The sequence below is a fragment of the Heliangelus exortis genome, chromosome Z (assembly GCF_036169615.1).
Source record: "Heliangelus exortis chromosome Z, bHelExo1.hap1, whole genome shotgun sequence".
NCBI classification, from domain to species: Eukaryota; Metazoa; Chordata; class Aves; order Apodiformes; family Trochilidae; genus Heliangelus; species Heliangelus exortis.
The window spans coordinates 46742656-46759980 of NC_092454.1; the positions used below are offsets into that span (position 1 = coordinate 46742656).

A 17325-nucleotide genomic window follows, 5' to 3' on the forward strand; every position below is an offset into this window, starting at 1 on the left:
ATGTACATCAACCTTATGGACTCCAACTCTGAACATAACAGAAGAGATCAAGCCACGCCTTGTTTACAGTACAACCTCCAGTTTTCAGTTTGCTCTTCTTTTACTAAGTTTAACTGTGTCCTAACTCATCAATACTCTCAAAACAAGAGACAGTCAACATGGTATCAGAGCCCTTTCCCTCCAGCAAGACTCATGAGATGCAACACTCTGCCCCAACGTAGGTTTTCAACATAGCTCCAAAATGTAGGCATACCACAGAGGTATAATGCTGAGATGACATTTGAATCCCAAACAGATGGTCAATCTCCTGCACAGCTTAAATTAAAAATTAAAAAAAAACCCAAACAGGCCAAAAGAAGTCATCAGCTTTATAAAAATGACCCAGCAAAAGTGGCAGTCCAACAGCATTCCACTAACTTCAAATGTTATTAAAAAATCAATAGTCATTGGCTACTGAGCAGATACCACCTTTATAGTATTTGTTAGATTTTACCAGTTTTTTTTTCTCTCAATCTAAGTCATCACTTTAGCTTCATACCCAGCTGAGCTCCGAAACAAAGATTTTCTGACTTTGTAAACAGATACACATAAATAAGAAGCAGAATTTAAGATTAGAGATGAAATACCACTGACTAACCACAATGGTACTTCTCAGAAATACTGGTCCCCCCAAAAGCTGTTAGATGCCTCCATGTAGAAGACAATGGGAGCTGCCATATTTTTCACATCAAGCATTTTTTTTTTTTTTTTTGCAGTTAAGTCCATCTGAAGGCTCACAGTTACCCAGGTGGTCTCCCTCAGAGTCTAGCTCCTCAGATGTAATGAATCACGCCGTCTCAAGGAAGAAACTTGTGCGAGGCTGGAAGAAACTTGTGCTGCCAGCTGAACTGCAAGCTCCCTGAAGGCACTAAAGTTCACCGTAAACACAAGAGCTTTCTGGTCATAAAGCAGAGGTTGCTTCCCCAACCCAGTTTTCTGGTCCACAACCATAAAACAGGTTCCTTCAAATAATAATCATCTACACACGTAACTATTCCCACAGGATAGAAACAGGCAGGAAATGTTGTCTGGCAGGCATTAGTCACCCTATTTATTTGTTAGCTTTGAGAGGTGCTCAGATTGCAGAGGGTTGCTGCTTCTCAACCTAAATGAAGCTTAGCTGTCTGTATAAGGAGAAATCTGTACCTTCACATCATCCCGGGACAATTCACCAGATGCCAAATTCACAGGACCTGCAAAAGCAAAGATTCCTGCCTTTAGTAACAAACCAATTCACTTTGGGTCTATTTTGGTTTCTTCTACTGGTCTCTCTCCTTTTTCCAATAGGAGGGGGGACACCAGGAGGAGGCACACAGGCAGGCAAGCCAGACAATGGACAGGGGCAGTGATCCCGTGGGCAGCATGCGAGCTGGATGCGTAAGTGCTGTGTTATTGTCACAATTACGTTCAGGATAGGCAAGCACAGAGATTTGTCATCCAGCTGCTGATTAACCCCTACATGCTCAGAAAACCAACAGTTCTAGTGCCGTGCCTCACAACTCTGCAGAGCAGCCGGGCTCTCTTTTTTCTTCAGCAGGGGTTTCATGCATTTTCTGAAATAAGACCTTTTATTATTTGCACCCCAGGAAGTGAAAAATCACTTCATCTCTGTTGCTCTGGGTTTATGATTACTTCCCAGTGCTGGGGGGAGGGACACAGTGCACACAAAACAAAGACCACATTTTGCAAGTTTTGCCTGAACTGTTGCATCCTCAAGGACTATTGTGAAACAGCATAAGAGGTGTAATCTGGATACAAGAATACAAATAACACCAGCATCACTCAGGCTTCCATAGCTATGCCAGTAAGTATGTTTCATTTTATACTGAAACTTTCAACTCAAGGTTCACATCTATTCCTAGATACACAAATCCCTCGCCATTCCCCAGCTCCAGCAAACAAAGAAAGTATGGCTTAGCAGTCAGTACAGAAGAGGTGTGGGGGACTCCTTTGGGGAATGTGGGGTTTTGGGACCTCTGCCCTTTCTTGGCATTGCACAAAGTCCATACTCATTGTTTTTTTAAGAAGTATCGCTATATCTTTTGAACAGCAATTCAAAGACAGCTGCCTATTATCTGCACAACCTTCATCAACAACAACCCTACACTAGGCTAGCCTCTGTGAGATGAAGCTTCGGGATGCAATTATGGGCCTACTGCAATCCGTGTGCCTGCTGTTCCTGACCTCAGTGGCCCTGCATGCTGGAAGTAGTCAGGACTGGGTCCATGCTGATCAGTACCTCAATCATTAGTTTCTACTTAATCCACCTTCTTTAATTAACCTTCTGTAACCACATAGATGCCTCCCCTTACATTCAAACAGAATGCAATCACAGAGCACAAAATCACTAGTGTCATCAAATGAAGCATGCCATGTGTCACCCTTCAGCTAGAGAGAACAATCAATTTCTCCTGCAGTGGCAGAAACTTACTTTAAAAGCTTCAGTGGGAAGATATTTTTCACAGTATTGCCATGTAATTGGCATTATTATTTGCCAGTATCCCAATTTGCTGAAATAAAAGGCTGTTTCCTCTGTACCTGAAACTGTAAAAGCAAATGGCTTTTCCTCCAGATAACAGTATTAAGCCAACTCATGGGCACGGAATTTCAAGGTCAGAAAACAGAAAAAAGCACACACTACTGAATTAGCCAAAATACCATCTATTTCACCTTTTGTTCTGTGTCCTCACAGGATAATGTATCACATCATGTATTTGAATTTAATGAAAGTTGCTATGGGAGATTCACTGCTAAGCTAGTACCATCACTTTACACTGAGCCAATGCTTTTGTATTATAGCATTTCACAAGAAGCAATCTACTGCTATAGCAATCTCTACTCAATAATACCTAATAGGCTTCTGGTAGTATTGCATTTTAAAGGTCTGCTGATCTTGACTTTAGGTCCACATGGAAGTGGGTACTTACAGCTTCTTGGAATGGAAGCAATTTTAAAATCTGAGGGGGATCTTTTAATGACATGAATGTTCCATATTCACATCCTGAGCTAAGCAGCAACTTAATAAAGGAGCTCACTGAAAGTAAATGAGAATGTAGTAAAAAGTACTCTCTCAATAATTTCATATCCTTTCAGCTTCTACAAGCCATAATTTTAACTTAATCTTGATAAAAGTTCTTTTGGTCTCCTGAATGCTGACAAATAAGAGAGTGTACGACAGGCTGCTGGTCACCAGTAGTAATCACTCTTCATTTTTCAGTATTTGGATTTGGTGGTGCTTAGTGAAAAAGGCCAAAAAAACCCACTTCTTTTATAGAAGTATAGTAACCAATGACAGTATTTACCTCCCATCAGTGTAAAAACAATAGTGAAAGGTCCATAATGTCTACATGTAGGTAACACAGAGTGTATAATAAGCAATTGTGATTATCACCATTTGTTTGTACAGGTCCTGGATACTATCAAAACATCGTATACTTTTCTTGCTGTTGAACTGAAACTATTTAAAAAAAAAAAACAACCCACAACAAAAAAACAGGAAAAAACCAAAACCAGGCACAAAATAACTCTTGTCCACGAAGGCACAAAGCATATAGCTTCCACTGAACACCCTAATAGGTAGGGTGATGAATAATAACTCAGATGAATACCCGGAGCTAATGCATTTACACACCGCATCACCAAAGCCATTGATGATCATTGTATTGTAAATCACTGCTTACACTTTGAACAACAGATGCATAGTCTGCAACTGCTAGCAACAGCTTATCATTACTCTGCAAATTTACCATGGCAGAACACCTTTTGTCTGAACACTGCTGGAGAAGTTGGGTGTGAAACTCCTTTTCCAACACTAACAACGTGTAGCAGCCTATGTGTCTATACATGAGTTACACAATGACTCTGTACCCATTTTATTAATTCACTTCAAGTTACCAGCTGATGCTACCTGAAGTGCAGTCCTGTTCCTCTTCCTCAGTCTCGTCCTGATCCTGTCAACTGTTTATGCAGGTGCTCACGTTTCTGCTGCCTTCAGCAGGGCTGTCTCCAGCACAGACACTGAGCAAGACCCTCACAGAGCTCAGTTTCCAGCTCTTTGCTTCATTCAAATATTTAGTACCAGCCACACAAGCATCTGGCCCACTGATTAAAACTTTTAATTAATAATCATACATAAGCACACAAAGTGCCATACTTCCGATGCTGAAGAATGACCTTTTTTTGTGATTTTCTTTTCAGCTCTAAAAGATGCTTGGTCCACAGTGGAGATGTATTTCAGTAATGAAAGAGGATTCTCATCAGCAAGTACAGTCCTGCTATCCTTACAGAGATAAACAGCTCACCAAAATATTGGATGTGTAATTGAAACACATGGGAATTTTGCCACATGTAAAAAGCCTGGGATGGATCCCAAAACTTTTCATAGAAAATGTTACCCTGCTCCTATCTTTACTATCTGGGCTTTACAGAAATTTGCAGGCTGGAACGTTCACTCAGTTAAACACTGCCCTCTCCTGGAACCTTCTCACATTTTTGTGGCTCTGACAATAAAATTAGTTAAGGTTTTTCCAGTCACTATAAATGCCATAATATTTTGTGAACAATTTTAGTCTGACACTGGGGAACTGGTGCTGTGTAAGGAGTATTGTGATTTACGCAACAAGAGTCATACAATGACATCATATTCCACTGTTGTCTACTTACAGGTCCCTAATGTCATATGAAATTTGATCTTCCTGAATAAATAAATGGTGTATGAACCTGTGCCAACTTTCCAGAGCTTGTAAAGACGGCAACATTATGGAATAAAACACTGTACCTTCTACAGAGCCTGTTGTACTGCAGGGCATTTTTGGACCTTCCACTGTCTCAACTTGGTTTGAATTAATACTCTATAAAAAAAAAAACAAAATTATAATAACTGTATTTGATGCCCATAATATTTAACTGAAGACTCAAAAACAGTATCAAAGACTAGCAAACAAATATGTTATAAGCAATACTAAAATGACTGATAGAGATGCAAAGGATTTTATCGCTCACCCTCCAGAGGAAGCTCACAGCGATTTTTCAAGAGGGAAACCAATGAAGTATTTTCAACTACAAAAAGAAATTACCTTATGCTTAAAATACACAAGGGATCTAAAGGACAAAATTTAACATTTGTACTTCACTGCTTATAACCTCTTTCTCTATGAGAAAAGCAGCACAGCAGCTTTGCACAACGGCTCTGTTCAGAAGTCTAAGTAAAGGTAACCTTGGAAGTGCCACAGTAAAGGTGCAATTTTGACTGCTAGACAATACAAAAAGCCTAAACCAGAACTAGATACTGACTACATGGTAAACCCCCATGCCCATGGCCCCTGGTAGGGCTCAGCTATACACACTGATTATGTCACTCCTGCTCAAAAGAAAGAGAGGGCTAAGATCCAGCTTTTTATTTACCATTTACCTTCAAAGATTATAAGCAAAGGAGGTGGAGGAGACAGTGTCTCCTTTTGTGCAGTTCCATCAACATCTGCTTGCTTCTAGTCTTTCCTTCTAGCTCAGTTGTCTGTATATTTTCCATCTACCAGAGCACCAAAAATGGTAACATGAATGCTAAATAAAAAGTCAGGGATGACAGGGCTGAATATTGGAGCCAGGCTGATCTGAAAGCCCCACAACTGTCAAGCTAGCTAATCCCCCACCTCAGTGGGGACAGCTTCGTTTTTCTCTGCTATCTGTTGGTGTGCAAGACACCTCCCTACTTTACCAGAAAGAAGTCAACTTCTTTTTTCCTTCTTGGGAAACTACTAAATCTGTTCACCACCGGGCAACAAAATTACTTAATTTACCATAAATTATCTTAACAATTTTTGATTGATACCATGGTTTGGTGCTTTTTTTGTTTGGCTGGGGTTTTTTTGCTGTTTTGTTTTGGTTTTGTTAACCTGACACCATTTCACATCTCTCCATTAGTCACCAGATTTGTTTTTTTCTCCTGCAGAGGATCTCTATGCTGCCTGCTACCACCACAGCTGTTTCTGTCCCAAGGAGGGCAGTCCAGAAGATTTCAATATTCTTCCTCATCATCTTCAGAAATATCTCCTCTGTATTGCCTAGCACAGCCACAAAATTTGTGGCTTACAGTTTTTGAGCTGCAGAGCTCCTGAAGGTTTCCATGAAACCATGGTTCCCATGTGGGTAACTCCAGCTTACCAACAGATGGTTTGTTTTAACATTTCCATTACTCTTTTAGACTTCTAAGAACAGTCAAGGGACTAAAAGAACCCACACATCAGGATGAAGAATATACTTGATAAAAACTGGGTTTTTCTTGGATGAATAAATGCAAAAGTAATTTGTGCTTCTCCCCAAGTCATCCATTTCCAGCACAAATCCAACACCGCATGCCATTACTGAGACAAGTTCCTTCCCTTTAGTACATGTCTTCTTGTTCCGAGCCTAAAACACCAACATAATCATTTATGCAGTATCAAGATAAAGTAGATGTAGAGTCTTAGTCTGCTGTAGGCTAGCAGAATACTCCAGTACAGCACTGAATTCTACTTATATTTAAAAAAGAAAGTGTATTGTGAAATCTCTAATGCCCACGCTATGCTTTGGATCCAACTAGGGGCTGAAAGCCTCTGCAACAGAAAAAATATTAATTTTGCCTTACTTTCTAGATATTATACATAATCTAAATGTGACCATTTGATCATCTTCTCACATACACTTCAGGACAATATCTGATGTACAGAAAATTAACTAAATCATGCAATCTTCCCAATTACTCTGGATTATTTCTGCTTTATTAAAACTAGTGCACCACTGATGCTGGGCAGGGGGAGAAACAGAGTTCCCACAGTGGAGAATGTAGACTGCTGCAACTGCAGGAATGGGCAAAAGGGAATCCCACAAGTGAACAGTAGTAGGGTTTTTCCCTGAAAATACCATATGTGGAATTTTGCTTTAAGAGGCTTTTCTTCTGAGAGCCATAGAAGCATCTAACATACCCCATTTTTTTTCCATGTCAAAGACTAAAAGAAGAACAAGGACAACAAGGACTTGATGAGTGCAAGAAAAATCCAGCTACACAAATCACAGTGCATTCTTCATTACAGTCTTGGTTTTGCTTTTGGGTTTTCCATGGAAAAGCCACACAAAAAAATTTAGGTATTCTGCAAGCTCCGAACACAGAAAAACTTATTTGGCAATGTAGCAACATGGGATTACACATAAGGGATACACAATACATCACGCCTTAAGTTTATGTGTTAAACACAACACGTGGACCATGTTCTAAATAAAAAAAAATTAAGAAACCCCAAAACCCATGCAGAATGCAATCCCATGCAGAATGCAATAAAGGTAACTCAAGGAAAATCACCTCAGTAATAAAGAAACCTGAAATGAATCATGGAAAAGTTGAATTTTAAGATCAGAAAAAAAGAAAAGCCTTTTTTTTCATGTGGTTTTAGCTCACTAGTTTTAAATAGGCGTGTAGTCTCAATCTAAAAAGATAAATGCACTGCTATTAAAGAACTTGCGCTTTCAAGTGTTCTCTTCCTTCCGTCATTGAAATTGAGAGATGTCCTCAAGAATATCACAGCATTGCTTCAGACACCTTAGAGTAAAGTAAGACCCACGACACTGTAACTAAAACATAGCAAAAGTCTGAACTCTGTATTTTTGCTGTGAACAGCAGACTGGGACTGGCTCTTGATAAAGGCTCCCAGCCATTACACTACTAGACAAAAGAATGGAACTAAATAAAGCACTTTCAAATACCAATATGAATACAATGACAATGCAATTAAAAGAGCCACATTCCAGGAAAGTTATTCACTATAGACTCCACAATGATTCAAAAACAACTTGGGAGGTGAAGAAAGCTTTGATAAAGTTCTAAATATCTCTCTCTCTCCAGCTTCACACCTACAACGTGCTACATTCACACAAAGTAGAAGCCCACAACAGTAATCCTGCAATTACATGAGCCATTACTGACACAGGCAGCTTAAACTTAAAAGGCTACTCAAGAAAAACAAACTAAGCTGGAAGAGTCTATAGCTGAAAATTATTGAAGAAAATCTGCCAATATTCTGAGCTAGGAAGGTACCCACCTGGTATAGAAGAGGTCTATCCCAGAAGTATTTTCTGAAGAGCTTTATGTCTGATTCCAGCAAGTGCTGTGCAGTGTGGCTAAATGTCAGCGTCAGAGCTCCTGATGAATGAACAAACTGCATGCAAGCACCCTCACTGATCTCTGCTCTTGAAATGTCGACTGAGTGACTGCCCTGGAAACTGGGAGGACACACTCTTCAAATGAAGCAGATGCCATATATAGCAGTAGGGCAAGACTGGTGGATAGCAGGTTGGTTATCCCACGACAGTGAAAAACAGAAAGTTTCTCAAGGGAATACAGCATTGTTTGGACATTACAAAGAAATGAGACATTCATAACATAATGTCCTGCACTTTTTTTTTTTTTTCTCAGATTAAGTACTGGTTAAGTATTACACAAACTGTACACTGCATGGAGTCAGAACTGAAAGAGCCATATACCAAAATAAAAACATAACCCAGTTCTAGCACAGTTTTATTTGTAAAGAAAAGCCAACACTGCGAAGGGGCACCTGATGCTGAACATTTGATACCCCAAGACACACATATACACACACACACACACACACACACACACCCCATGAGGCTCCTCAGTTCTGTGCAGAGGAAACTTTACAGATGAAATATGCCAGAAAGCACTTATCCTTTAAGTAATTTTAAGTCACTGTGGCAGCTCTCTGGCAAAAGAGTCACAGCTACAGCATTGGGTTTGCTGCTGGCTCTACTTATTCAAACCTGAGGTTTACAGAAGAAACTATTAAAAAACTCTGCTGAGGCTTTGTAAAAGTTAGGACCTGTGGTTCTGTTTATACATAAATATATATATATGTAAATATTCCTCTCTATATATTTTAGGGGTTGTCTTTACTTGGTAATGTGTCAGAATTCAGCTGCAATGGTGCTGGAGGAGGTATCAGGTGCAGATGGTCCTCTGTCACTTAATTGACTATTAATTGACTTGCAAGTATAAGTAATACAGCAGATCATAAACTTCTGCTGTTTCTAAATACAAGGTTACCAGTTTAAAGAAAAGAAAAAAAAAAAAAAAAAAAAAAAGAGCAAACAACCCAGAAACAATCACAAAAAGCCAACAGTTTGCCCCAAGCCCCTTAATTAAGAGGAGTTTTTCAGAGGAAGCAGCAAACCATTATACTCACTTTGTGAAGACCTCTACAAGTTTGGAGTGCCCATTTTGTAAAGCCAAATCTAATGGTGTTGCTCCATCCTTATTAGGTAATGCTAATGCTGATGACCCTCCTGGCTGGGCTGCTAAAAACTGAGAAAGTTTAACCAATCCCAATTTCATCACGAGGTGGAGAAGTGTTTCTTTATGTTTAGGCTCTGAAAAAAACCACAGCAAGCACACAAAACCATCAATAACAAAACCCAGGGGGTCTTTTTTGCTTTCAAAAGAGAACTCAAAACAAGAAAACTGTCTGCATAAGTATCACAGTTCAGGTTCAGACATGAAGTACTTTGGCAGAATCTGTCCTTCACTGAAATCAACATTTAGATAGTTATTTGAATCCATGGAACTAAACTGGGATATTAAAATCCTATCTAATTTCATCTGTCAAAGAAATCTGTTTAAATTAGATTATCTCAGTATTTCTCTTTCTTTGCATACAGTCTGGCATTCAGCACAAGCAACTCCCTAATATTCTGCACAGGACAGTTTATAGGCAATTTTCCAGATGCTTTGCATTGCCTCAGCAACACAAAACATCTGGTTGCATGGCCAAGTATCTATATTTTTTAAAAAGATCAACGCAATGAAGCTTAAAAGAAAGAGTATCCAACAATGACTTAGTCACTAGACACTGATTCTCTGCTCAAGCCCTTCCATGGCCTTTATTCAAAGAAGGGTTTATCTGTCCAGACACATTTTCAACACAATTGTCTCTGCAATTTAAAGGCAGTAAGTAAAATTCAGCTCAAATGCCACTCAACCTGTTTCTTACACTGATACCTCAGTATGAAGTTAAATATAAGGGGTACTTTCACCAGGGTCAATTATTTATGGACACTCTGCAGCTCTCAGACCAGCTAGCTGAAATCTGTTAGGTTTCCAGTGATTTATGAAATTCCACTGAAATTTATCATCATGATTCAAAGGACTTTTTCTTTCCTGTTACTCAACTACTTCAAATACATGACCAAAAATTATAAACTCTAGTGGCAAACAAAAGGTGAAGCTCCTGTAGCATATATATGTACATGTAAATAACATGTGTAAATAGGTAAAATCAACAACAAATTGTTGTCAGATTTCCTCTCTGCATCAATATATATGAGATAAAGATGTCAGATGGAAAGCAAACCTCCGACAGAGAGAGCAACTATATAGCCAAAAAGCAAATAAACACTTATTTTTTCAGAAACATTTATGCATTGAGTAAAAGTATCAGGTAGTTACATACAAACACAATGGCCCATGGCTGACTATTATTCAGTTCAAGTACTCCCTCTGAAAGCTTCAGGCATATTTAATTTATTTTTAATGATTCTTCATTAAAAAAAAATCCCTTGATGCATCCTCAGGAGGTCTTTAAGTCCATTTCTTGCCTTAATGCAAGGTTGGCTCAACCTAAATCACTCCTGACAGATGTTTAACTCATCACTCCTGGCAGATGTTTATCTCATCTGAGAGGTTTCCATAACCTCTGCATGAAATACACACGAGAAATAATTTTACCCTTGATGTTACAAAGATTTGAGACACCTAACCTATCTCACCCTTTCTCAGTGTAAACCTGATGCTTCTTGTCCTATCAGAGATGGGCAAAAAACCCACTTAATTCCTTTCCCTTTGCAGCTTCCTTTTACATAACTGAAGGCTGCTGCTAAGTCTCAGCTGAGTACATCTTCTCTGGACATCTTAACAGGCCAGCTGCCTTCTGCAAAGCTGGGGGGCCAGCTAAGAACAGGGGGCCAAAACCCCCAGTTGTCTTTGAAAATGTCTGACTCCAAGTGTTATTTTAAAAAAAAATAATTTATGTCCCAATGAACCTAAGAAACTTGTTCTACCACTGTACAGGGAAAATTACTGTGATATCTCCAATGGTGATCACTTTTTTGCTCTGATTATTTGATGGAAACCCATGCAGACTTCCTCCCTTTCCATTTCAAGCAGAATTAAAACTTTCAGAAAGAGTCACATTGCAGAGAACCAAGTCAAGATTCCCTCAATAAATGAAACATATTCCAGACATCAGAGTGCAGGAGAGCTTCAGGACACAGACTTCAGCACTGTAACATTCAGCAAACCCGCATGCAGTGTCTGAAACCTTTATTTCAGTGCAGCTGTAACAGAAGCAGGTATGTTAACATGATGCAGGGGGGATTATTTAAAGGAGAACATCACTAAACATATATACAATATATACCCAAGTATTTCTAGAACACACATATAAAATAGCCCTTCATTATTTTTTTAAAAAATTAATCTTCAAGATTCCTTCACGTGATCTGGTACATTAGCCTGCCAATGTGGCACTTATTTTCTGGGGAGCTTTTGGACAATAACATTCTTTCACAGTTTTCAAGTACATGCAGTCTTCAAGTCCACTAAATTCAACTCAAGTATCTGCAGAAATGTTTTGCTAAATAGTCATATGAAACTGTAAAATCACTTGGTTTGGAAAGGACCTTTAAAAATCAGCTACTCTATGGGCAGGGACATCTTACACTACATCAGTTTGCCTAGAAGCCTGTCCAGTCCGAACTTGAACACTTCCAGTAATGGGACTTCTCTGGAAGTTTTCATATAACACTTCTTCCTTATATACAATCTAAATATACACGCTTTCATTTTAAAACTGTTACCCCTTGTTCTGTTGCTACAGGCCCTGGTAAAATGTCTTTCTCCATCTTTCTTTTAAGCCCATTCTATTAAAAAAAAAAAAAAAAAAAAAGCTGCAATAAGGTCTTTCTGGAGGCCTCTGTCTTCCAGGCTCATAGAAGAGGTTTTCTAATCTTCCTCTGGACCTGCTCCAACAGATCCCTGTCTGTCTTCTGCTGGGGACACCAGAGTTTGATGCAGTACAGGTGGAGTCTCACAAAAGTAAAATCCAAGCAGTGGGTGAGTGGCTGGCTAACGTCAGCCCATAGAAAATACAGAGGCATAAGAATCTGACTTCAACCCACAGCTCCAAAGCCCAGCCAAGCACTGCTAATTAAACACCTTGATCTGCCTTGATCTGAGACCTTCTTCTACAAAGGAAGATTTAAATGTGCAGGGATCAGGCTTCCCAAAACCTGTTCAGAGATACTGGAAACAATGACTGATGTGGCACTTAAAAAATGAGACCTCAGTTCAACTTCCTCCTCAGCAGATGGGATTTGAACCCACAACACATCTTCAAACTTCCTCTGATCACTCATCTGCTGGGAGCACACCCTGCCCCCTCTTTTGCGGATTTATTGAAAATGGGTCATGGTGCAGAAGGAAAAGAAAATCAAAGGGATGTAGGGCAGAAGACCAAGAAAGCAGCAGGCTGACTACAATGCAACAATCAGCTGAGAGAAGCCTCTGCTGCTTGGACATGGATGCATTTCTCATTATACTGTCATCAGGTGTAAAAATGATGCTAGGAGCTGGGCGTCTCACTTGCTCAGAGAATGCCCTAAGCCATTCAGATGCAGTGTGAAAATGTGTGCAGTATCTTCCCCTTCCATAGCTATGCTTCTGGATAGAGATTGATAATACCACCAGTGCTTTGCACTGGCCCTGGTCTTACTTCTGTACTTCAGAGAGTCTCCTTTACTATGATTTTAGCAGACTCAAGGCTTCCACTCTTGGATCCCATCAGAGCACCTCTGTATGCCAGGCACCAGCACTCCCTTGCCTGGTGCGTTTATATGTACTCTGAGAAGTTAAATTTTAGATGCCTAGGATATGCTGTGGTCCAAAACATGGCCCCTGGACAAAATCTTTGCATTTCCAGGCTAAAGTGCTCAATAAAAGACAAGCTTTCAGAGTTGCTTCTAGGTCTGGAGAACTTAAATTCTGCTGAAGTCCCACTTCATATATCAATGTCTGTTCTTTAGATGCTTCTCACATTCTTTCTACACACAGTGTCAATAAGCAGACAGCAAATAAGTCCATCTAATTAAGCCACATGCATATCTATAAACCAGTACTAAGCATACTAAGCATCTGGTTAGCTACTAACCATACTTCAAACCTCAGATTAAAAACACATAAGCAAAAAGGCAAACTGCTTACTCTGAACTCCATCTCCTGATTAAAACTTTGGCCTGAGACCACTTGATTTCAATGGATATTGTAACACTGTGAAAAAGCCAGATAAACTTGCTCCGGCCAAGATAAGATCAAGACATTCCCACTCATGAAAAACTAAGCCCTTAGGAAGCCTTCCTTAACAAAAGACAGCCTTCTCCCTGCTCCAGCACTGGGGCAAATAAAGTTGCACTTTTCACAGCCAAATCTTAACTCAGACTGCATTGTTTTTAAGCCTCCTACAAAACACTCCAGTTTTAAAAATAACTAATAAGGAGTAATTAATCTCTGTTGTTTTAAAACACCATCTACTTTGTGGCTTAAACCACCATCTACTACAGTAATGTGTATTATCTCACCAATACTCTAGTAACTAATTTTTATCTGCCCAACCTAACAACTTTCATCTAACCTTAAGCTAAGTTTGTTCATAGCAATCTTGAATGCATATGGTAGCAGAAGCAGCTGGGAGCTCTTCCAGCTGAAGAAACTCCCATCTGGGTGGCTTGCACAAGAGTGAGCAGAACCTGATGACCTGTAGCAATTCATGATAATAAAATCTGAAATATTAATTGTAAAGCTGGAAGGAAAAGTGGAAAGCTAAATATAGTCTTTCAATACAAAGAAAGTATTTTTCACCACAAGGGTGGTTAAACACTGGGACAGGTCACCCGAGGAGGTCACAATCTGTCTGTTCTGGCGAGTGCTCAAAACCTCACCCCAAAAAACCTGATCCAACTGTGAAGCTAGACCTGCTCCAAGAGGTGGGTAGTGGCCATGCCACCTCCAGGGACCCCATCCATCCAAATTCTGCTGGAGTTCTGTTCCAGGATTAGCCATATCAAAGCAAGAACCCCAAAAAGACATGATTGATAATAAGCTTTTTTAACAGATCTACCTAAAAAGATAAGATCTGTACTTAAAAAAAGGTAAAGTTCTGGGAAAAAAAAAGGGGGTTAGATCTTTTTTATTTTAAGAACAGCTTCCAGTTTCAGTTTTCCTTCACCACCTCCCCTTATAGATCCACACTGTGACAAAACAAATGGCATTTTCCCACAATTTTCAAGTTCTTTCCCTCTTTCACCAGGAAAAATTTCACTTGTGGCAAAATGGAGTGAAACAAACAAACAAAACAAAAAAATTACAAAAAGAAAACTCCATATTGTGAAAAAACAACATAGCTAATTCAACTGCATTCAGTGGCAAACAGGAAGTAAGGAAAAAAAATTAAAATATAAGGCTTCATCAGTATATTCATATTTAAATGGTATAAATACCATTTTAAAAATTTCATAAATGGTTTAAAACAGCATTTTCCATCAAGACAGAAACCAAACAACTCCTCAGATTTGAAAGATGCACTGGTGTCTGATTCATACAGGGAGGGTCAGCTACTGCAAGGCATGTGGTGCTGCACCCTCAGGAGGTTGTTTTGCATCTCAATCCCATCCTCTAGCCAAAACACTCTTTATGAGTCACACAGAGCTAAGCCAAACACAGTCTGTTTTGAACATTAAATAAATCCTTTTGTTCCTCCTTGCACCTGAATCCCTTCCTATACCAAAACAATAAACTAAACCCAAGTATTTTTTTCTGACAGAAATGACTAAGCCAGTTCTGGACTATGAATCTCATTCATTTCCTGGAAGGAGACTAAAAGCCTCAAGACTTGTGGCTTGAAAAGCAGGGGGAGACATCAAAAGTGTCTGACAAACTCCATTTTTTCCTGGCATCATGCTTTTATGCATTACTGTTCACATTTTCATCTTTCCACTAGGTATGACATTTTTTATAAAGCCATCTTGAGTCCACTTCACTGCTGCAAAACCACATTCAAGTGGTTTTGTGAATGCACAGTGGCTGCGATGCACAAAGTCAGGTACATCAGGACAGGGCTGCGGTGACACCTCCCTTTTCCACTCACCAAGTATGTGAAATATCCCCCATTTCTTTATTTAGCTTCCCTATTAGTCATCTTATTACCAACCAACATCCAGAGACTGGCATCAATGCTGCAGAAGCCCCTTTTAGGCTGAGTGTGTTAAGGACAAAAAAGTTGCAGTGAAGATGTTGAAGTCAGATCCTTGGGCACTGCCAATCCTAAGAGATTGCCCTAAACTGATGGTATCAGGAGAGAAAAGGTTATTTGGAAACATTTTTCTCATCCAGGTTAAACAAGGTTGGTATCTTTTTTTTTTAAACAGCTTTAAGAAGTTGTTTGTCTTAATACTAAATACATATTATCTATGTAAATTGAATAACCCCATTTTAAGAAGGAAAATATCCTTTGTGAGCGTGCAATTAACAAGAAAATCAGCTTCTCTCTTGGTCTCCTCCATACCCCTCCTTCCCCTTTCTTCAAGCCCACCACCAGATAAATGTCTAAGCATTGAACCTCAGTTTGGTTCCCTAGTTTCCTCTAGCTGTAAACTGCTTGTGGGCCAAGGGATCTGAAAAACTGACCAGTGTGTGACAAAGCTGTCACACAGGGACTTATTTAAACCAAGGATTACTGAAAGGTTTGTGTCTTCTGGTTTCTTTTGTTGAACTTTAAATAATGTGGCTAACAAGCCCTGACCTGTGCAACTGCACTAAATTCCTGAACAACTTGCAATACTCCCTAGACAATCCTGGCTCCCTCTTTATTCAGTTCTTTTTATACCTTAAAAGGGAATACAAATACTTTTTCTGAATAGCAAAACTCCTATGAATAAATTATTCTTCTACCTTTCCATCAACCTTTGTGTCTCTAAATCCTCATAAAAATGAATGAGATCCAAAACCATCAGATGGTGCAATAATTTTCTCCAGTGATTTGTCACTCAAAGGTAATTTTTTTTCCATAAAAATAGCGCAGCAGCTCTGAAAACTGACAGGATGTCACAAGCATGAAGTTCTAACTAGTGATGGATGATAGCACTCTTGTTTTTCACAATACAAGTAATACAAATAACATCCTGACACTGTAAAGTTTCCAGACACCATCAGACCTTTGGAGCAAGGAGTTGTAGGCTCTGCAGGTAGAGAAAGATTTTCAACCTCCTTCTGAATCTTCATAAATTCTGTTTCTCATCCATCATGAACTTTTGGAGTGTTGGCAAGAAACAGAGTTCTGGGACAACTCCTGATCACCTCATGGTAGAAAATGAAGAACCTTCTCTTCCTCTTCTCATCTGTTCTGAGATCTGAAGTCCTCCTACCCCAGTTTGTCCCATTCTCCCTCCCTCTCTCTCCTTTTCCTACAAGCACAGAGCTCCCTCAGCCACATGCAACCCCATGGCTGTGCTTGCCCTCTTTGTGGACAAAGACACAGTGATGGGGGACAAGGAAGCAACATGAGTCAGTGGTCCTCAGAGTCAGATGAAAGGAGAATATAGCTGTAAGAAGAATCAAAAATATCCTCTCTAAAAGGAGAAAGAAAGAATACATAAGCCAATTCAAAACTACACTCATTGCTTAGAGGATACCAGAAAAGAGGTCAGGTCCATCCCAAGCCTGGACCTCAGAGAGAGACAAAGGGAATGACTGACCTTGCTTGGGCTGAAGAAGAAGCTGTCTCAGAGAGCTTTCAGGAGGCCCCCACTAAACAAGGATGGCTGTTAAGTGCTGCCCAGGCTGCACTGCACTGAGAGTTCCTCGCTGTGCATGAGCATCACTACCAAGCTACAGGAATTTGGATCAGGTTGGTTTTTTTCCAGAAACAAGGGAAAAGATCCCAACTTCACTGAAGAGCTATGACCAGGGTACAAAGGGAGATGTCATCTCTTCAGTGCAACTGTGCCCTGAGGAAACTGCTAATGTAGCATGCTCAAGACATACTCATCCAACACTTCAAATATTCATGGACCATAGACCATATACAGTGACTGGAGCACACATCTCTCCTTTTCTGCTGTATTCAATTTCTGTTCATGTACAGTAGTTAAATCTGAACAGTGAACAAAGTAAGAAAATGAAACAAAAAAATACAGGTC

General features: G+C 39.6%; 1 protein-coding gene across 11 annotated transcripts in view; it reads right to left on the reverse strand.

The window, feature by feature from the left end:
• ARHGEF28 (Rho guanine nucleotide exchange factor 28) overlaps positions 1–17325 on the reverse strand; it is a 127616-nt gene that overhangs the window by 75070 nt on the left and 35221 nt on the right. For all 11 annotated transcript variants that reach the window (XR_011723155.1, XM_071729975.1, XM_071729976.1 and 8 more), the window contains 4 exons: positions 9267–9450; positions 8109–8289; positions 4817–4889; positions 1186–1232 (listed from right to left, as the gene is read on the reverse strand). Coding sequence is in view for 10 of the 11 variants with exons in the window: in XM_071729975.1 (XP_071586076.1) it covers positions 1186–1232; positions 4817–4889; positions 8109–8289; positions 9267–9450 (485 nt within the window). In the remaining variant the exon portion in view is untranslated. The remainder of the gene's footprint in view (positions 1–1185; positions 1233–4816; positions 4890–8108; positions 8290–9266; positions 9451–17325) is intronic.